Raw genomic sequence first — 22,381 nt, 5'->3', positions numbered from 1 at the left:
TCAGTCGTAGCAGCAGTGTGTACTGTCTGCAAGATGCACTACAGAAATTTACCCAAGATCTTTTGACAAACATATGACCATTTTCATCTAGAAGGACAAGGGTTGCAGATACATAGGAACATCACCACTTGCAAGATCTCCCCCCCTTCCCCCCCCCCCCCACCAAGCACTTGCAATCCTGACTTGAAAATATATTGCCGTTCCTTCACTGTCACTGGGGCAAAGTGCTGGAATTCTCTTGCTCACGGCATTTTGGGTCTACCTAAAGGAATGTGAACTGCAGCAGTTCACAAAGGCAGCTCACTTTCTCAAGGACAATAAGAGATGGGCAACAAATAATGGCCAGGCAGCAACACCCACATCCAGAGTATGAATTTTTTAAAAATCTGTACAATTCAGCTTTTTTGTCCATGTTTGAATATAAGGTTAAGAGCTGAGTGGCCCTGTTGGAACCCAAACAGTGTCAGAATGTACAGAAATCTGACGCTAATACATCTAGCTGACTTTATATTGTAGTTTCTCCTCAGGTATTATCTCCATCTGGACACTTCACTTGATGCCCTTCTCCAATTTCAAATAACCTCCCTTCCCATCCCCCAATCCCTTCCCAGCTCCTCTCCCCTCAATTCCACTCCTCCCTGCCACCAATTGGATTCATTCCTCCCATGACCAGTAAGGTCGTACCCTCTATGTGTCTTCACCTATCCCACTTCACCCCCTGCTCCACCACCCCCTTTATCTGCAGCTCCCCCTCACACTCACCCCCAGTCCTGAAGAAGAGTTACACCCAAAATGTCAAGTTCTCCACCTCCTGATGCTGCCTGGCTTGCTGTGTTCTTCCAGCTTCCTGCCAGTCTACTTTGGATTCCAGCATCTGCAGTTTTTTAGTGTCTGATAAAGTTTATTGTCAGGCAACTTGCCAGAGATACATGGCCTCACTCCAGTAACTGTTCACTATTTACACTCCTCAATAATCTGTACCTCCTACAACTTTTCTCCAATAATTAGATTACTTACAGTGTGGAAACAGGCCCTTCAGCCCAACAAGTCCACACTGACCCTCCGAAGAGCAATCCACCCAGATGGCAAATTCACCTAACCTGCACATTTTTGGGGTAGGGAGGAAGCCGGAGCACCCGGAAGAAACCCATGCAGACATGGGGAGAATGTGCAAACTCCACACAGACAGTTGCCTGAGGCGGGAATTGAACCCAGGTCTCTGGCGCTGTGAGGCAGCAGTGCTAACCACTGTGCCACCATGTTCCTCAATAATCTGAAACCCCAATTTCTGTTCTCTGTTAGTATTGCTCAGTTATCTCTAACTCCAAACAAGTGGCAGATGTAATTATATCCAAATAATTTATTGAAGGACATAGAAACACAATGACACTTTTATGACATTATTATTATATCACAGGTTCTGTTTATACCAGGTCAGGTTCCCAATAGAACACAGAATTCCATAAGACTGCGGCCTTTCTTCAATTGATTTGCTGTGAAGTTTGTCTTACAGCACGTCCAAAGACCCTCACCTGACATGGTGGCATTAGGCTGAAAATGGATGACCAGTGGTGCAGCAAACAATGCCATTGAGATCATCTTCCTGAAAGTGGGGTATCACATGTCACATCAGAGAGACAGCACTGACATCTGAAGTAGGAACATTGTTGGATTCTATAAGTAAGGACAGTGTAACTGATCACCTCAAAAGGTTTATCAGGGAGAGTCAGCATAGATTCATAAAGGGTAGGTCATGCCTGACAAATCATCTCCAGTTTTTTGAAGAGGTGCCAAAGGTGGTAGACAGAGTTAAGTCAATGCATGTTGTTTAAAGTCCGAGACAAGAAACTGTTAGCTTAGGTGGAAGCCCATAGAACTAATGACAAATTACTGACATAGTAAATTGATTGAGTGGCAGGAAACAGATAGTTAGAATAATGGGTAAGTACTCAAACTGGCAGGATGTGACTAGTGGTGTTCCATCGGGGCCTCAATTATTCACAATATTAGTTAATGACTTGGATAATGGCATGTAAAGTCAAATATCCAGATTTGTTGAGGACACAAAATTGGGCAACCTAATAGACAGTGTTGATGACAGCATAAAATTGCAACAAGATATTGATTTATTAGGTGAATGGGCAAAGCTGTTGCAGATGGATTTTAATATAAGCAAGCATTAGGTTATCCATTTTGGACTGAAAAAGGATGGATCAGGATACTTTTAAAAGGCACAAAGTTAAATATCGTTGATGTCCAATGAAATTTGAGTTTCAGATGCATAGCTTTTTAAAATGCCACAAACAGTTGCAGAAAATAGTCAAGGCGGCTAATGGAATGCTGACCTTCATATCTGAGGGGTGGAGTATAAAGATGCAGATGTCATGCTATAAGTTATACAAAACCCAGGTTAGACCCCACTTTGAGGACTATGAGGAGCAGATCTGGGCACCACACCTTGGGGAGGATGATTTGACCCTGGAGGGAGTTTGACACAGGGATGATACCTGGACTTCAGGGGTTATGTTATAAGGAAAAAATAGATGTTTATTGTCTACAATTTAGAAGGTTAAGGGACAATCTAATTGAGGTCTTCAGGATATAAACAAAAAAAGACAGGTAGATAAAGATAAAACTATTTCCACTGGTTGAAGATTCTAGAACCAGGAGGCATAGTCTAAGAATTAGGGCCAAGCCATTCAGGAGAGATGTCAGAATAGACTGCTACATGCAAACAGTGGAAGCTTGGAATTCTCTCCCTCAAATGGTGGTCAATGCTAATTAACTGTCAAATTTTAATATGAGAGACATTTTTTATTTAGCACTGAGATACAGGCCCATGGCAGACATATGCAGTTCAGTCACAGATTATCAATGGTCTCATTGAATAGCAGGGGAGGCACGAGGGACTGGGCCTACTCCTGCTCCTATGTTTCTAACTATCCCTCAGAGTTGCTCCACTATGGCAGCCTTTGACGTCTTGTGAAACTTGGAACTCAGCACTGACAGTGTTACTAGCTGAACCAGGGGAATCATGAGCAGCTCACGGTCAGTGCTTTCTCAGAATGACCTCTTGTGTGACCATTCACAAGGACATTTGAATGTGGTTATCGAGAGGGAGAGCCGACAGACGTGGATTAGGACAGAAATGGAAGTGGTTGACGGGGAGAACCTGTTTATTGGCCAATGACCTCGTCTACTGTAGCTGTTAAGTGGAGGTATTTGGTTGGAGGATGGGACAGGACCACAGTAATCATGAGATAACCATTCAGCACCTCAGACCTGGCCTGCCCTTCCATTGATTATGGGCTATTTATAATATCAGCTCAATTTTCCTGCTTCTCCACCATTCCCTTGTCCAAAAATAAGTTTTCCTTCTTTCTCCTTTCCCAAAGTCAGCTACTGCCCAAGATGCAGCATACGACTATCTCAGCTAAAAGTATCACTCAAGGTTTTCTCCACTTCTAGTGACATTGCTTTCATTTTGTAAGTCTCTGATAGAATTTGTGTGTGGATTTCTATGATTTCTTACTCCAATTCCCAAAGTGTGTTCCCATTGTGGGAAAAACTATTGGAAACCTGAACTGGTAGAGTTGACCGCAAACTTACAAACCTAAGTTTAAATTTAGGTGTGGCATGGTGGTTTAGTGGTTAGCACTGTTGCCTAACAGCACTAGGGTCCCTGGTCCAAGTGTAAAGATTTACTAGGATGGTGCCAGGAATGGAGGTTTGAGTTACAATGAGGGGCTGGTAGGTTAGGACCTTTTACACTGGAGCATAGGAGGTTGAGGGGTGACAATATGGACATTTATAAAATCATGAGAGGTACAGATAAGGTGAATATCTTTTCCCTAGGGTGGAGAAGTGCAAGACTACGGGACATATTTTTAAGGTGAGAGAAGATAGATTTTAAAAAGATATAGGCAGTAACCTTTTTTTACACACAGAGTGGTTCGTATGTGGAATGAACTGCCAGAGTGGATGTGGTTTCAGTGACATTTTAAAAATATTAGAATAAGTACATGAATAAGAAAGGAGGGATGTTAGTCAAACACAGGCAGGTAGGACTAGTTTAGTTTGAGATTATGGTTGGCATGGACTGGTTGGACCAAAGGATCGGTGTCTATGCTTTATGACTGTGTGGAGATTGCACGTTCTCCCTTTGTCTGCATGGGCTTCCTCTGGGTACTCCAGTTTCTTCCTACAGTCCAAAGATGTGTAGGTTAATTGGATTGTCCATATTAAATATGGAGTTATGGAGATAGGGTGGGAGGCTGGATCTGGGCTGGACCCTCTTCGGAGGGCCGGTGCAGATTTGATGGGCCAAACGGCCTCTGTCATGTGGGGATTCCATGATACTTAAAATAGAAATAATTGCAGAACTAAGCCAGTTGGTAGAACCTTTTACACTGGAGTATAGGAGGTTGTGGGGTGACATTTATACAATCATAAGGGATATAGATAAGGTGAATATCTTTTCCCTAGAGTGGGGAAGTTCAAGACTAGGGGGCATATTTTTAAGGTGAGAGAAGAAAGATTTTTAAAAGATATAAAAAGTAACTTTTTGCTGAAAATGGGAAAACAAATGAACAAACAATTGTCAAATGTAGTTAGGAGAGGTGTTTTAGATTAGATTACTTAGATTACTTACAGTGTGGAAACAGGCCCTTCGGCCCAACAAGTCCACACCGCCCCGCCGAAGCGTACCCACCCATACATCTACATCAACCCCATACCTAACACTACAGGCAATTTAGCATGGCCAATTCACCTGACCTGCACATCTTTGGACTGTGGGAGGAAACCGGAGCACCCGGAGGAAACCCACGCAGACACGGGGAGAATGTGCAAACTCCACACAGTTAGTCGCCTGAGGCGGGAATTGAACCCAGGTCTCCGGCGCTGTGAGGCAGCAGTGCTAACCACTGTGCCACCGTGCCGCCCACGGTGAGGTTGTGGGGTTGAATCACAGATGTCAGCATATGAACAACTGGAGGCATGTTACAGAGTTCTCTATGTTCACAGCTGAAATGAACAATACAGTTATATGTACAAAAGTTTAGAGTTGGCCAAAATGTACAAGTCAGTCGACATCTGTGGAAAAACTAACAAGCAGCAGTTGCTGGAAATCTGAAACAAGTAAAAGACAGATCTGGATAGATTCAGTCTCTGTGTAGTGATCATGGCAGTTAAGACTGCAGACTCCTCACTAGAACTGGAAGATATTACTAACATGACATTTAAATAGGAGCAGGCACACATGCGTATACACAACATGCACACATAATTACACAGATATACTCACACAACACACATGTGACAGATTCATATCTGACGGGTTTTTTTATATTTCACAGTGAGTCTTTGTGGATTCTACGGTGCTTGAAAATTTTAGCTGGAAAGTGTTTCTCCAGCCATGTGGCAGTTCTACACGACACAACACACTCAGTCAATATTCAAAGTCATTAGTTTCGTGATGACCAAAACACAAATATATTGGACAGCTGACAAGCGGCTTCCTGTTCTTGTTGTGATGTACCAGGCCATGTTGACATTGCATCTTCCTTTCTGAAAGTTTGGAAGATTTTTGCACAAAAGTCAACATTTTGTTTCTTTTCTTTAAGGAGTTGATGCTACCAGCCAACGAAAGAAGAAGTTTCATCAGCTTCACTGTCTAATGATACCCAGACTGAAGATCATGAGATATAAAATTCACTCTTGGACAATTTATGGGATCTATAAAGATACTTTGCTGGGATAGGCTTTCAAATAAATGGCAATTCATTTGGCCTAGGGGTATAACAACTGGCTGAAACCCAAACTAGATTTAGAGCACGCCTTTACTGAACAAAAACTCAAACCACTCACTAACTCGCAATCATCTCTGGCAGCAGCCCTGTGGACCAATTTCCCTTTGCACTGTGGGCCAGTGACCATCTTCATCCTGCTCTGAGTGGGTGACCTCCTCCTCTGGCACCATCTCCTGGTCACTGGGCTGTCCTTCTGTGTACTCCTGGATAGTGGGCAGTGCCCCTTGTAGGCTGCAGCGCCGCCGTAGCCCCACCAGAAGAGGCTGGGGCATGGAGCAGATGTCTGCGTTGTTCCCTAGGTCAATCCAGGACAGTGCAGGATACTTGTTTGGCTCCTTCATCATCTCGGTCATTTCATTGACAACGAGCCGTGTCAGTCGGTTCCCATTCAGTGCCAGGTTGGTTAGTTTTGGAAGGGTTGCTAGCAAGGGCAACAAAAGTCGTAGGCTTTCATCTGCCAACTCGGTGAAACTTAAATCGATGGAAGTCAGATGGTCTCGGTTCAGCTGCAAGTAATATGCCACACGGTGAATGTCCCTGGGAGAGAGTGGCATTCCTGATAGATCCAGGGAATCACTGGTGAGATTTTTCTGCAATGCAACTTTTAAGCTAAAAGGAAAAACAAGGAATAGATTATTTGAATCAATGCTCCTTGTTACTGGCTTGTTATTTCTTACCCGTGTTACGGACCAGATCAACCCCCTTCAAATATATCAAGGCGATTGCCTAAACCCTAACTTTTAACTTTCTTAAAGGCAAGCATAAGAAGCTGTGTTCCAGACATAATTTGATTGTGGGCAGCACAGTGGATCAATGGTTAGCACTGCTACCACACAACACCAGGCATCTGGATTTGGTTTCATCCTCGGGTCTGTGTGGGTTTCCTCGGGGTGTTTCAGTTTCCACCATAATTCAAGGATGTGTGGGTTAGATGGATTGGGTGTGCTAAATTACACAGAGTGTCCAGGGAGGTGCATTTCCCAACCCTGGGAAATGCAGGGTTACAGGTCTGGGTGGGATGCTCTTCAGAACATCACTGTGGACTTAATGAGCTGAATGGCCTGCTTCCACACTGTAGGGATTCTCTGATTGGTCCCACTACTTGGTTTTAAGCAAAACACACCCAGTTAAAATACAAAAAAAATGTAAAGAACTGATCTAACCAACTCGATTGAGAAATCTTAACAGAATAATAGATTATCTAATGACTTAACAACAACTATTTCAAAATAGTAACATCTAGTAAACACACCCTTGGCAAAGGCAAATTCAGTAAAATAGATTGACTCACATGCAATGTTTCTTCAGATCAGGAGAAAAGAACACCAGGAGAAAATTCTGGCAGAGAGATAGAACTCAAGGGTTTTGCTGTAGAAGGGTGAGATGGATGGGAGCTTCAAAACCCCAACAATAATTGAAAGCTAAACTAAAATCCTGGTTCTTTGGGAGCCTGACTCCACTATTCATGCTGCATCTGTTATTCTAACTTCTAAAAAAAAACTAGGGCCTCACAAACTATTTACTTTATTGGCTTCAATTAGACTAGTCACTTCTGTCTCAATCTCTCTTAATAAAAAAAAAGGATAAAATACACCTCTTAAAGCCATGGTATCGTCCCACCCTGACTTGTACTATAGTTCATTCCTCCAACTTCAGTGCCACCCTGACTTGTACTATAGTTCATTCCTCCAACAATTGTCAAATTGGGAGATCAGTGGGTCCAATTTAAAAAGAGCAGGAAATCTCTTATGTTGAGGTGTTATTGGTGAGCTGATCAGTACATACAGCATTCATATGAAGACCATAAGAAACAGGAACAGCAGTAGGCCAATCAGCCCCTCAAGCCTGTTCCTGCAATTTAACCAGATTCAACCGCACAAAAGGACAAGTCCTAGAAAATATACCTACCACCCCAACACTTTGCTCAAAGCAGGATACGGGGGCAAGGAACAGTACTGCATATAAACAACAGAATAATCATTGAGAAACAAAGTCCCAGTGATAAAATCCAATTTCTGCTTCACTCATCACCTGCCAGTTACTACATTTGAAAGGATTTATTTATTATAATGTATGTCTTGTTACAAAATACAGTAAAAAGCATTGTATCGTCTCACCAGTCTCTAGTGCCATTTTAAAGCACAGGAAAATAAACTCAAACACAGAATGTAAAGACAGAAAAATGAAAACATAAAGAAAGTGCCCAGCTTTAGAATCCTTCTTGTTAACTGCCCCGTCACAGGTCTGGTGGGTAGGCACGAGTCCTCTCTGTAATGCCACCACAGCTGGAACAAAAGTTGCATTCTTCTGTGCCATTTTGCCTCCACTGACGTAATCGTCATCATCTTAGTTACATATTGATTACAAAACCGGAATTAAAAACACAAATAAAGGAAACAAAGCCAAAAGGAATGAGAAACATCCAGATATTAAAGTCTTATTTTAGTCTTATCTATGCAGGCACCCAGGCCAAGCCGCAGTTTGGATTCTCGGAAGGAGATGAGTGCTTGCTGCCACTGAGTGTACCACTTCGGATCTCCTGCTGCTGCTGGCGCTGCCACCATCACCTCCAATTTTGTAACTGCTGGTGCCGCAACTGGGTCCTGGAATGGGCTCTGCCACGGAAGATACACATTCAACAACAAGAGCTGGAAATGCTCAAGAAGTCTGACACAACCACATAGAACATTAAGGCACAGTACAGGCCCTTGATGTTGCGCCGACCTGTGAACCAATCTATCCTACATTATTCCATTTTCATCCATGTGTTTATCCAATGACCATTTAAATGTCCTTAAAACTGGCAAGTCTGCTACTGTTGCAGGCAGGGGATTCCATGCCTCTACTACTCTGAGTAAAGAAACTACCACTGACATCTGTCCTATATCTAACACCCCTTAATTTAAAGCCATGTCCCCTCATGCTAGCCATCACCATCTGAAGAAAAAGGCTCTCACTGTTCACCCTATCTAACCCTCTGATTATCTTATATGTCTCTATTAAGTCACCTCTCAATCTTCTCTTTAACAAAAACAACCTCAAGTCCCTCAGCCTTTTCTATTAAGACCTTCCCTCCATACCAGGCAACATCCTACTAAATCTTTCCTGAATCCTTTCCAAAGCTTCCACATCCTTCTTATAATGCAGTGACAAGAACTGTATGCAAGACTCCAAGTGCAGCCACACCAGAGCTGAAAAATGTGTTGCTGGAAAAGCACAGCAGGTCAGGCAGCATCCAAGGAGCAGGAGAATCGGCGTTTCGGGCATAAGCCCTTCTTCAGGAATTGCTCACTGGTCTATAGTTCCCTGACTTGTCCTTACCACCTTTCTTAAGCAGTGGCACCATGTTAGCCAACCTCCAGTCTTCTGGCACCTCACCTGTGACTATCAGCAAGAGGCCCAGGAATCACTTCTCTAGCTTCCCACAGAGTTCTAGAGTACACCTCATAGAGTATTAGAGATGTCCAGCATGGAAACATACCCTTCGGTCCAATCTGTCCATGCCAACCAGATATCCCAACCCAATCTAGTCCCACCTGCCAGCACCCGGCCCATATCCCTCCAAACCCATCCTATTCATATACCCATCCAAATGCCTCTTAAATGTTGCAATTGTACCAGCCTCCATCACATCCTCTGGCAGCCACGTATTCTTCTGCTCTATCCTCCATACATGTACCACTCTCTGGGTGAAAAAGTTGCCCCTTAGATCTCTTTTATACCTTTTCCCTCTCATCCTAAACCTATGCCCTCTGATTCTGGACTCCCTGATCCCAGGGAAAAGACTTTGCCTATTTATCCTATCCATGCCCCTCATAATTTTGTAAACCTCTATAAGGTCACCCCTCAGCCTCCGACGCTCCAGGGAAAACACCCCCAGCTTGTTCAGCCTTTCCCTGTAGCTCAGATCCTCCAACCCTGGCAACATCCTTGTAAATCTTTGCTGAACCCTTTCAAGTTTCACAACATCATTCCGATAGGAAGGAGACCAGAATTGCACGCAATATTCCAACAGTGTCCTAACCAATGTCCTGTACAGCTGCAACATGACCTCCCAACCCCTGTACTCAATACTCTGACCAATAAAGGAAAGCATACCAAATGCCTTCTTCACTATCCTATCTACCTGCGACTCCACTTTCAAGGAGCTATGAACCTGCACTTTGTTCAGCAACACTCCCTAGGACCTTACCATTATCCACCTTTATGTATTTTAAGACATCCGGCACCTCCTCCTCTGTAATATGGACATTTTCAAGATGTCACCATCTATTTTCCCACATTCTCCATCTTCAATATCCTTCTCCACAGTAAACACTGATGCAAAATACTTATTCTGTATCGCCCCCATCTCCTGCGGTTGTGCACATTGGCTACCTAGCTGATCTTTGAGGGGCCCTATTGTCTCACTAGTTACCCTTTTGTCTTTAATGTATTCATAGAATCACTTTGGATTCTCCTGAATGCTATTTGCCAAAACTATCTCATGTCCTCTTTTTGCCCTCCTGATTTCCCTCTTAAGTATACTCTTACTGCCTTTATACTCTTCTAAGAATTCACTCGATCTCTCCTGTTGATACCTGATATATGCTTCCTTCTTTTTCTTAACCAAAACCTCAATTTCTCTAGTCATCCAGTATTCCCTACACCTACCAGCCTTGCCTTTCAGCCTAACAGGAATATACTGTCTCTGGAATCTCGTTATCTCATTTTTGAAGGCTTCCCATTTTCCAGCTGTCCCTTTACCTGCAAACATCTGCCCCCCAGTAAACTTTTGACCATTCTTGCCTAATACCATCAAAAGTGGCCTTCCTCCAATTTAGAACTTCAACTTTTAGATCTGGTCCATCCTTTTCCATTACTATTTTGTAACACAGAATTATGGTCGCTGACCCCAAACTGCTCTCCCACTGACACCTCAGTCACTTGCCCTGCTTATTTCCCAAGAGGAAGTCAGGTTTTGCTCCTTCTCTAGTAGGTACATCCACACGGAATCAGAAGATTTTGTTGTACACATTTAACAAGTTCCTGTCCATCTGAAATCTTAACACTATGGCTGTCACAATCCATGTTTGGGAAGTTAAAATCCCCTACCATAACCACCCTATTATTCTTACAGTTAACTGAAATCTTGCAAATTTGTTTCTCAATTTCCTGCTGAGCATAATACAATCGCAATAAGGTGATCATCCCTTTCTTATTTCTCAGTTTCACTCAAATAACTTTCCTGCATGTATTCCCAGGAACATCTTCCCCAAGTACCGCCATAATCCTTATTAAAAATGCCACTCCTCCTCCTCTCCTGATCCCCCCTTCCCGCTTTCTATCCTTCCTACAGCATTTGTATCCTGGAACATTAAGTTACCAGTCCTGACCAAACCTCAGCCACGTTTCTGGAATTGCTATGATATCCCAGTCCCATGTTCCTAACCATGACCTGAGTTCATCTGCCTTCCCTGTTCGACCACCTGCATTGAAATAAATGCAGCTTAATTTATTAGTCCAACCTTGTTCTCTGTTTTGTCCCTGCCTTCCCTGACTGTTTGACGTGCTACTTTTCCCAACTGTATCAGTCTCAGATTGATCTCTTTCCTCACTATCTCCCTGGGTCCTCCCCCACTTACTAGTTTAAATCCTCCCAAGGAGCTCGAGCAAATCTTCTGCCAGTATACTAATCCCCTTCCAATTCGGGTGCAATCCATCCTTCTTGTACAGATCACATCTACACCAGAAGAGATTCCAATGACCCAAAAATGTGAACCCTTCTCCCATGCACCAGCTCCTCAGCCACGTATTCTTCTGCTCTATCCTCCTATTCCTACCTTCACTAGTTCATAGCTCCAGGTTTAATCCAGATATTACTACCCTCTAAGACCACCTTTTAAAATTCCTGCCTAACTTTTGATATTCTCCCATCAGAATATCATCCTTTTTCCCTTCCTATGTCATTGGTTCCAACGTATGCAATGACCTCCTGCTGGTCCCTCTCCCCCGTGAGAACATTCTGCACCCTCTCTGAGATATCCTTGATCCTGGCAGCAGGGAGGCAACACACCATTCTGATATCTCGCTGCCAGCCGCAGATACGTCTGTCTGTGCCTCTGACTAGACAGCCCCCTATCACAATTGATCATTTGGAACCTAATATACCCCATGTTACATTAGAGCCATTATCGGTATCAGAAAGTTGGCTGTTTGTGCTATATTCCCTCGAGAGTCCCTTTTATTTTATTAGATTCCCTATAGTATGGAAAGAGGCCTTTTGGCCCAACAAGTCCATGTCAACCCTTCAAAGAGTAACCCACCCAGACCCATTCACCATATGGGCAACTTAGCATGACTTATCTGCTCATGTGCTGTGAGCTCTTCAACACAGGTTCCTCCAAGGTCAGTTACTGTTTGTTCATGTTTCCTAGATGCACTCTGATGTCCAGAGATACTCAAACTCGAACAGCAAAGGCAGTAACTGTGCAGATTTGTAGGTTTCTTTCTTGGATCGAGTGGTCGCTGCTTTCGTCTGTCTACCTCCCTTTTAAAGTGCTGTTGTTTTGATATTTTCTCCCTCAAAGTTCCAAAACAATGCAACGGCATATAAAATAGTAATTGCTCCTCCTGGGAATTCAAGGAAATCACCACTAACACCTAAAATACCTCAAAAAAGGAGCATATTTTACAGCCACAACTTTTTTCACATAATCCATCTTGCATTACCCAGAAGATTAAAAAAAAATCCAGGCCTTAATTAGGGAACAACATGAAGTGCTGTCAACAGCAGGACATATTGACTTGACTTAACCAGTTAGAATTCCTTAAATCACGTGACTGGCCAGAATGGGGCATGCTATACCCAGTGAAATAAATTGAGCATTAGGCTCAGTTAAAGGGCTTTATCTTGCTGGTCTTTACCCAGAGGGTAATTGTTAGGACTGCCCATGGCTTAAGCAGCATAAAATGGTTGAAAGTGGTTTTCAGTTGACGTAAAATGGCTGAGGAACAATTTCAGCTGAAACAGCAGTTTCCGTAGAATGTTGTTTGAAGTTAAACTATAAGGTTAAGTAGATTAAGATAACTCGTGACGATTCTTGTGAAATTCATACATTGGGCCTTGTGGAACAGAAGCAGATAGTTAAATGAGGTACAGTTTTGAAGAATGCTGCTCGATAGATGGGAAGGGTCAGCCCACACACTGATCAATGTTCACATGATGTTAAGAGCCCCAGATCTCTGAATGATAGCCAGCTGAAATGGGCTGAGTGACTGTACTTAAACTGCATGTTTCCTTTTATTCAGTGGAGGAGTTCCTGGCCTGCCCACTAGTGTAAAACAATAAATGTTTGAAGTGGACCTGAGTGTCAAGGGACTCATATGGTCATTCCATGCCACCAGTTAAATGAATCTTAATGTCATCTTAAGCTAGTTGTGTTGGATTTTTCTCTTTCTATAAAGGCAGCAAATTAGTCTGGCTGACAGTTATAGATTATGGAAGCTGCTGTTTCAGTTAGAATTCTTGCTCAGCCATTTTATGTCAACTGAGAATGATTTCCAACTATTTTGAAACACTTCAGCCACGATAACCCTAACAGGAATCCAGATGTGATCTCACCAGCATCTCATAGTTACAGTACGGCATCCAAAGATTTGCAGGTATCTTACCACCCCCCACGGAGTTTCTTATAATCTGCTTAATATGTAGGAAGGGGGTAAGTTGCTCGAATTTCAATCTCAGTATGAAGAATATGCTCAGACTGAATTTTACACATGTTTCATTGTGACTGTAGAGATTTAATCCTTCCTGATTTTCAGCGGTCTCCATATGTAGTTTGCTGCTGTTCAGTTAATAGAGATAGGAGCCCAATCGTTCTATGTATACACATGGCATTGACAGTACCTACTCCCCTGGTGATCACAGAATCCTCATTTCCTGTTATTCACCATGGCAACAGCAGCATAATGAGCAGACAGAACCAAATTCTGAGCTGAACCCATGCACTCTGCCTGCTTTCACTGCAAGTCCTGACAATACCAATTAAAAACCACAATGTGCATTGATGTCTGGGCAGTAAGCTGCTGGTGTGTACTCATCATATGTTCAAACTAACAGAACCTGATTTCACATTTCTACCTTGCAGCCCCAGAGTCCTCGCTAGCTTCAGAAACTAAAAGATTCAAGGTTCCCACTGAATGAGTCATTGCTCTACTGGCTACTTGCAACCCCCTTTCCATTTGGGAAATATATTTTGATAAGCAAGGTGGGGGGGGTGGGGTGGGAGTGAAACCTAGCAATGTGAGATTGGGACACTGACAGTGTGAGACCGCAGGACTGGCACTGTGAGACTGGCATTGAGAAATCTAAGAGACTGCAACTTTCGGAAATTGGTAACAATTCACTGTGGGAGGGAAGCATTGATGCTATGGGGAGAACCTGAAACACTGGCGCCAGGGAATGGGAAACATGGACATTGTAGAAAATGCACTGTGGACAGAATATTTATTGGTACTTTGGGAGCCAGATGCACTAACACTGGTGGAGTGTGAGACACTGTGACTATGATCAGAGGAATAGATAGAGTAGACAGTCAGAAACTTTTTCCCCGGGTACAACAGAGTGTTACAAGGGGACATAAATTTAAGGTGAAGGGTGGAAGGTATAGGGGAGATGTCAGGGGTGGGTTCTTTACCCAGAGAGTGGTGGGGGCATGGAATGCGCTGCCCGAGGGAGTGGTAGAGTCAGATTCATTGGCGACCTTTAAGCGGCATTTGGATAGGTACATGGATGGGTGCTTAATCTAGGATAGAAGTTCGGCACAACATCGTGGGCTGAAGGGCCTGTTCTGTGCTGTATTGTTCTATGTTCTATGTTCTATAAGTGTGCTGCACTGAAACTCAGGGAGCAAGAGAAACTAGTTCTATGGCATTAGGGCTTTGAAATCATGGGTGTGGAAAACTGGCACAGTGGGAGTGGGGCACTGGCACTGTGGGAGTGGGGCACTGGCACTGTGGGAGTGGGGCACTGGCACTGTGGGAGTGGGGCACTGGCACTGTGGGAGTGTGCACTGACATTGTGGAAGTATGATACTGTCACTCAGTCAACACAAAATTATTCCTTTTTTAACACTATATTTGTGACATCTGTTTTGAGATTCCCACTGTGGGTTCCTGTATGATGCTGCTACAATGTGATGAACCATAACCATGCCAGTGTATCTAGGCTTAGGTATGTTTGTAACTACACATTTGTTCATTGTGGCTTTACACTTACAACCTACATCTGAGTCAGCAGAGCATAGTTCCACGAGAAACGATCATTACTGACTTGGCCCTGATTTCACCTTTCTTTACTCTTTGTGTAAAAAACTGTCACTTTTTACTTTCTTAACAAACGTCACCGAATCACCCATGTCACTAATTATAACTCCAATTACCTAGCACTACCCACCAGTGGCTGTCCATTCTTCTTTGTATAAACTGAAGTTAACTTTCCTCCAACTTGAAACATACAGCACAATGAATTATTTCATTGCAACAGTTTTGTCAATTTCTTTTGTTTCTCACCACTTTAATCAGACCCTGTTCAAGAGATGTTCTTTTCTCAGCTAAACAAGTCCAACTTCCTCAACATTTGCCATTTAGGGCAGCACAGTGGTTAGCACTGCCAGGGACCAGGGTTCGATTCCACCCTGGAGTGACTGTCTGTGTGGAATTTGCACATTCCCCATGTGTCTGCGTGGGTTTCCTCTGGGATGTCTGGTTTCCTCCCACAATCCAAAGATGAGTAGCTTAGGTGGATTGGCAATGGTAAATTGTCCCATAGTGTCCAGGGATGTGCAGGCTAAGTGCTAGTCATGGAAAATACAGGATTATAGGGATGGGATGGGTTTGGGCTTGGGCGGGATGCCCTTTGGATGGTTGGTGTAGATCCGATGGGCTGAATGGCCTCTTTCAATACTGTGGGGATTCTATGACTCTGTAATGTTTGATATGCCACATGGTCAGTGTACCTTTAAGAGACACGTTCATGGTATCATCACTGCATCATAGCATGTGACCTGAGAGGTAAAAAGATTTTAAGCTTTATCTTATTCTGGATCATTTGGAGTGTAGCATTCCATTGAAAACCTGCTGCTCTCTGCTACGGTGTAATAGCTTAACATTTGCCCAGTTGCTTGTATACTTGAGGAAAATAATGCTTACATCATAATTAGTCATTATAAATGTATGTTGAATTCTTCAATACCACAACATTCACGCCTGGTTTCTCATTGATGCATCAGATTCACATTGGCTTCATTTCTTCATTTTGGATTCGATTGATCTCTTGCTTTTCAGCAGCAATAATATTCAGACTCTGTTTAAAACATTGCTTCCTTAATTTTAATCCTGCTGAATATAATGAGAAACATTTCCAGCGAGGGGGAAGCTCAGCAGCTCTGAGAGAGAATTATCATCAAATCTCTTGAATACAAGTGCTTGTGCTTACCAGGTTTGTGACTTCTGCCTGGGCACAGTCTGCCTGTGCCACTTGGAATGTGGGGTTAGGTGGTAGATGAGCTGTCGGCAAAGTTTCTCAGAGGATTTCAGGGGCTCCACTTCCTGAAGAGAAAAGCAGTCACAGTGTGACGCAGCACAGAAACAGACCTTTTAGTCCAACTCAAACATGTTGACCAAGTTTCCGAACTAAACTAGTCTCATTTGCCTGTGTTTGGCCCCTGTCCCTCTCAACCTTTCCCATCCATGACCTGTCTGAATGTCTTTTAAATGTTGTAACTGCACCTCCATTCACCACTCCTTCTGGCAGTTCACTCCACATACGAATCACCCTCTGTAACAAGTTGCCCTTAGGTCCCCTTTAAATCTTTCCCTTCTCACTTTAAAAAATACATCCTCTAGTCTTTGTAGTTTCCCATCCTAGGGAAAAGACCTTGGCTATTCACTTTATGTGTGCCCGTCACGATTTCATAAACCTCAATAATGTTACCCCTTGACCTCCTATGCTGCAGGGGAAGAAAGTCCCAGCCTATCCAGTCTCCTATTATAATTTAAACTTTCCAGTGCCCTTAACATGCTGTAAATCTTTTCTGCATGCTTTTCAATATAATAATATTCTTCGTATAGAGAAGCGCATCGATAAAAAAAGAATTCTTATCATAAAGAAAAAGAAGAAACCAACCATTAAAAATTAACAGGAGGTACTAATATTAAAAATGTAGGGTTATTCCATATGCTGAAACCCAAGTTGGATAGATTCTTGATTGAAGGGAATCAATGAGTATATGGAATCTACAGGAATTAGAGGCTAATTTATCAAATAGCAAAGCAGGCCTGAAGAGCTCCTCTTGTTCAGTAAGATTAGGGAGGGTGGTAAAAAAGGAGGGGGGGTGGCATTGCTAATTAGAAATGGTATAACGGCTGCAGAAAGGAAGTTTGAGGGGGATCTGCCTCTGGAGGTAGTATGGGCTGAAGTCAGAAATAGGAAAGGTGCAGTCACTTTGTTGGGTGTTTATTATAGGCCCCCCAATAGCAGCAGAGATGTGGAGAAACAGATTGGGAAACAGATTTTGGAAAGGTGCAGAAGCCACAGGGTCGTAGTCATGGGCGACTTCAACTTCCCAAATATTGATTGGAAGCTCTTTAGATCAAGTAGATTGGATGGGGCGGTGTTTGTGCAGTGTGTCCAGGAAGCTTTTCTAACGCAGTGTGTAGATTGTCCAACCAGAGGGGAGGCCATATTGGATTTGGTACTCGGTAACGAACCGGGACAAGTGGTGGGCTTGTTAGTGGGTGAACATTTTGGTGATGGTGACCACAATTCTGTGACTTTCACCTTGGTTATGGAGAGAGATAGGTGCGCACAACAAGGAAGTTTTTACAATTGGGGGAAGGGAAATTACGATGCTGTAAGACAGAATTTGAGGAGCATACGTTGGGAGCATAGGCTGTCAGGGAAGGATGTGGTGGAAATGTGGAACTTTTTCAAGGAGCAGATACGACGTGTCCTTGATATGCATGTACCGATCAGGCAGGAAAGAAATGGTCGTGTGAGGGAGCCTTGGTTGACGAGGGAGGTTGAATGTCTAGTAAAGAGGAAGAAGGAGGCTTACATAAATGTGAGGAAACAAGGTTCAGACAGAGCAGTGGAGGGATACAGGATAGCCAGAAGGGACCTGAAGAAAGGGATTAGGAGAGCTAAGAGAGGGCATGAAAAATCCTTGGCGGATAGGATCAAGGATAACCCCAAGGCATTCTATGCGTATGTGAGAAACCTGAGAATGACGAGAACGAGGGTAGGTCCGATCAAGGACAGTGGTGGGAGACTGTGTATTGAGTCGGAAGAGATAGGAGAGGTCTTGAACAAGTAATTCTCTTCAGTATTTACGAACGAGAGGGACCGTATTGTTGAAGAGGAGAGTGTGAAACGGACTGATAAGCTAGAAGAGATACCTGTTAGGAAGGAAGATGTGTTGGACATTTTGAACAACTTGAGGATAGACAAGTCCCCCGGGCCTGACGGGATATATCCTAGGATTATGTGGGAAGCAAGAGAGGAAATTGCAGTACCGTTGGCAATGATCTTCTCGTCTTCACTGGCAACGGGGGTGGTACCAGGGGACTGGAGAGTAGCGAATGTTGTGCCCCTGTTTAAAAAAGGGAATAGGGATAACCCCGGGAATTACAGGCCAGTTAGTCTTACTTCTGTGGTAGGCAAAGTAATGGAAAGGGTACTGAGGGATAGGATTTACGAGTATCTGGAAAGACACTGCTTGATTAGGGACAGCCAGCACGGATTTGTGAAGGGTAGGTCTTGCCTTACAAGTCTTATTGAATTCTTCGAGGAGGTGACCAAGCATGTGGATGAGGGTAGAGCAGTGGATGTAGTGTACATGGATTTTAGTAAGGCTTTTGATAAGGTTCCCCATGCGGAAAGTCAGGAGGCATGGGATAGAGGGAAATTTGGCCAATTGGATAGAAAACTGGCTAACCGGTCGAAGTCAGAGAGTGGTGGTAGATGGTAAATATTCAGCATGGAGTCCAGTTACAAGTGGAGTTCCGCAGGGATCAGTTCTGGGTCCTCTGCTGTTTGTAATTTTTATTAATGACTTAGAGGAGGGAGTCGAAGGATGGGTCAGTAAATTTGCAGATGATACAAAGATAGGTGGAGTTGTGGACAGTGAAGGAGGGCTGTTGTCGGCTGCAGAGGGACTTAGATATGATGCAGAGCTGGGCTGAGGAGTGGCAGATGGAGTTCAACCCTGCCAAGTGTGAGGTTGTCCATTTTGGAAGAACAAATAAGAATGCGGAATACAGGGTTAATGGTAGGGTTCTTGGTCAGGTGGAGGAACAGAGGGATCTTGGGGTCTATGTACATAGATCTTTGAAGGTTGCCACTCAGGTGGATAGAGTTTGTAAGAAGGCCTATGGAGTATTATCGTTCATTAGCAGAGGGATTGAATTCAAGAGTCGTGAGGTGATGTTGCAGCTGTACAGGACTTTGGTTAGGCCACATTTGGAGTACTGTGTGCAGTTCTGGTCGCCTCACTTTAGGAAAGATGTGGAAGCTTTGGAGAGGGTGCAGAGAAGATTTACCAGGATGTTGCCTGGAATGGAGAGTAGGTCGTACGAGGATAGGTTGAGAGTTCTCGGCCTTTTCTCGTTGGAACGGCGAAGGATGAGGGGTGACTTGATAGAGGTTTATAAGATGATCAGAGGAATAGATAGAGTAGACAGTCAGAAACTTTTTCCCCGGGTACAACAGAGTGTTACAAGGGGACATAAATTTAAGGTGAAGGGTGGAAGGTATAGGGGAGATGTCAGGGGTGGGTTCTTTACCCAGAGAGTGGTGGGGGCATGGAATGCGCTGCCCGAGGGAGTGGTAGAGTCAGAATCATTGGCGACCTTTAAGTGGCATTTGGATAGGTACATGGATGGGTGCTTAATCTAGGATAGAAGTGCGGCACAACATCGTGGGCCGAAGGGCCTGTTCTGTGCTGTATTGTTCTATGTTCTATGTTCCTAAATCGTATACATTACCGTTATGTATAATATGTTGATGGCATGTTGACCTTCATCTTGAAGCAACTAGAATATAAAGTGATGTTACATTTGTGTAGTGCCTTGGTCAGACTCGAGCACTTCACTCAGCTGTGAGCACTGCACCTTGGAAAGGGTATGTTGGTCTGGGAACAGGGAGTGCTGAGTGCTTCTGGACAAAATGGAAGCATTCTTTCACTGAGATCACCTCTAAATATTCTAAACTCCAGTGAGTAGAGGACCAACCTGTTTAACCTTTGCCCATGAGACAATGCCTCCATCCCAGGGATCATTTTAGTGAATCTTCAATTAACTACCTCCAAAACTGCTCACAGTACTCCAGTTATGGTCTCATTAGCATTTTGTTCTGTTTCAGGAAAACTTCCCTAACCTTATACTCCAATTGCTTGAAATAAGAGCCAATATTCCACTAACCTTCTGGATGACCTGCTGCATCTCTGTGCTAGCTTTGTGTTTTGTGCACAAGTATAGCCAAGTCCCCTTGCAATGCAGTGTTTTCCTGATCTGGATAATTTATGCCTTTGCTTGTATCAAGAAATATACGTGCCTGTGCACTGACCCCGTGACAGCTACTGCGTAAAGCCAGTATTATGTCTCGACTGTCTATCATGCAATCACACATCTATCACCAGAGTTTCTCTCAGATGCCCACCACCAAAACGTTTCACATGGAACGTGTAAATGTGTGGATGATGAAGGGAGGGTTTCAGTCAGTGGATGAAGAATTGAAGGTTCTGGTCAGTCGTGTTAAATTTTGTTCAATATAATGTGCATGATGTGTCTCTCAAAATGTTTTATTTTGGAATGAAATTGAAGCAATTATATTACACTGGGAGATCTGAGCTGATATCACGGTCTCCATGGTTACAGCACAGAAATCTGGAGCAGAGAAGGTAATTAATTGGCCTTTGCTGATTCCAAGAAATGAGGCGGCCACAGAGACAGTGTTAACAAACTGTCAGGACTGCTCTGTATAGGAACCTCAACGTGGTAATCTCATTCTGTGGATCAGTACGATGGATCCTGAGGGGCTATCTCAGACCAAACTCAAACTGTAATAACATCCATTTAATATGGTAAAACATCACAAACATGACATGGCTGGAAATCTAACTCAATCTGGAGCTACAGGAGACACTGGCGATAGAGAGTATGTTTCACTAGACCCTGTGTGAGGTTCCCCAAGTAGTTAAGATTTCAGATAGGATACCTCAAATCATTCAACTCACCTACCTCCTTGGCTGGTCACAAGGTTAAATTTTAAAAAAACCTTCCTTTTCCTGGCGATATCTTTCTCCCTGTTGTGGCTGTGGTATGTTTGTCCAGCTGGGAGGTTGATTTGGATACGTTTCATCCCCTGTCTAGGTGAGATCTTTAGTGCTTTGGAGCCTCCTGTGATGTACTGTGTCTTCAGGGATTTATTTGGTTGTGTTCCTGCTGTTTCTGGTTGCCGGTTCCAGTTGTTCATTGTAGTGGCCGGTATACTGGGTCATCTGTCAACGTGCTTGTTGATAGAGTCTGCGGATGAGTGCTATGCTTCTAGGAATTCTCTGGCTGACCTCTGTTTAGCTTGTCCTATGATCATAGTGTTATCCCAGTTGAATTTGTGGTTTTTGTCATCTGTATGTGTGGCTACTAGGGACAGTTGGTCATGGCGTTTGGTGGCTAACTGATGTTTGTGGATGCAGACTTGTAGTTGTCTGCCTGTTTGCCCTATGTAGCATTTCGTGCAGTCTTTGCATGGAACCCTGTAAGTTACGTTAGTCTTGCACATGATGGGTGTAGGTTGTTTTGTCCTGGTGAGTTGTCTGAGTGTGGCTGTCAGTTTATGGGCTGTCATGAATTCCAGTGGTCGAAGAAATCTGGCTGTCAGTTCCAAGACATCCTTTATGTAAGGTAGCATGGCTAATGAGTTAGGTCGTGGCATGTCCTCATCATGTTGTTTGTCCGTTAGGCAAGTGTGGATGAAGTTGCAGGAATATCAGTTCTTGGTGAATACTCTGTAGACGTGTTCTTCCTCTTCCCTTCGTAGGTTGGGAGTCCTGCTGTGTATTGTAGCCCTTTTGAACGGGGTCATAATGCAGTTTCATAGGACACAGGACAAGCTAAACAGAGAACAGCCAGAGAATTTCTAGAAGCATGGCATTCCATCAACAAACACATAGACCTAGACCCAGTATACCGGCCATTACAAAGAACGACCAGAACCGGCAACAGGAAGCAGCAAAAATGCAACCAAATAAATCCCAGAAGGCGCAGTACAGCAGCACTTCACAGGAGGATCCAAAGCCCTGAAGATGTCACCTAGACAGGGAATGAAACATATCCAAATAAACTTCCCAGCTTGGCAAACATACCCACAGCCACGACAACCGGTCAGAAAATGATCAAAGGAGCAATCTAAGCAAGTTTTCTTGAGTTAATAAAGATGGAGTTTATTAATTATCGAACGCAAGAAAAATTAGTAATGCAACACATACATTAGGAAGAAGTGATTCCCAACAGAACAAAAAGTTACAAAATAA

General features: G+C 43.5%; 1 protein-coding gene across 1 annotated transcript in view; it reads right to left on the bottom strand.

Annotated features, from left to right (window-relative positions):
- Positions 1 to 1,345: 1,345 nt before the first annotated feature.
- The window catches only part of LOC140487760 (leucine-rich repeat-containing protein 75B-like), a 47,912-nt gene continuing 26,876 nt past the window's right edge, over positions 1,346 to 22,381 (bottom strand). Inside the window, exons 3-4 of the mRNA XM_072586993.1 lie at positions 16,288 to 16,400; positions 1,346 to 6,419 (exon numbers count right to left, since the gene is read on the bottom strand). Coding sequence (XP_072443094.1) covers positions 5,879 to 6,419; positions 16,288 to 16,400 — 654 coding nt within the window. The 3' untranslated portion in view covers positions 1,346 to 5,878. The remainder of the gene's footprint in view (positions 6,420 to 16,287; positions 16,401 to 22,381) is intronic.

The sequence above is a fragment of the Chiloscyllium punctatum genome, chromosome 17, assembly GCF_047496795.1.
Source record: "Chiloscyllium punctatum isolate Juve2018m chromosome 17, sChiPun1.3, whole genome shotgun sequence".
NCBI classification, from domain to species: domain Eukaryota; kingdom Metazoa; phylum Chordata; class Chondrichthyes; order Orectolobiformes; family Hemiscylliidae; genus Chiloscyllium; species Chiloscyllium punctatum.
Note: the sequence above shows the minus strand (reverse complement) of the source record. Positions and strands in the feature narration are given on the sequence as shown.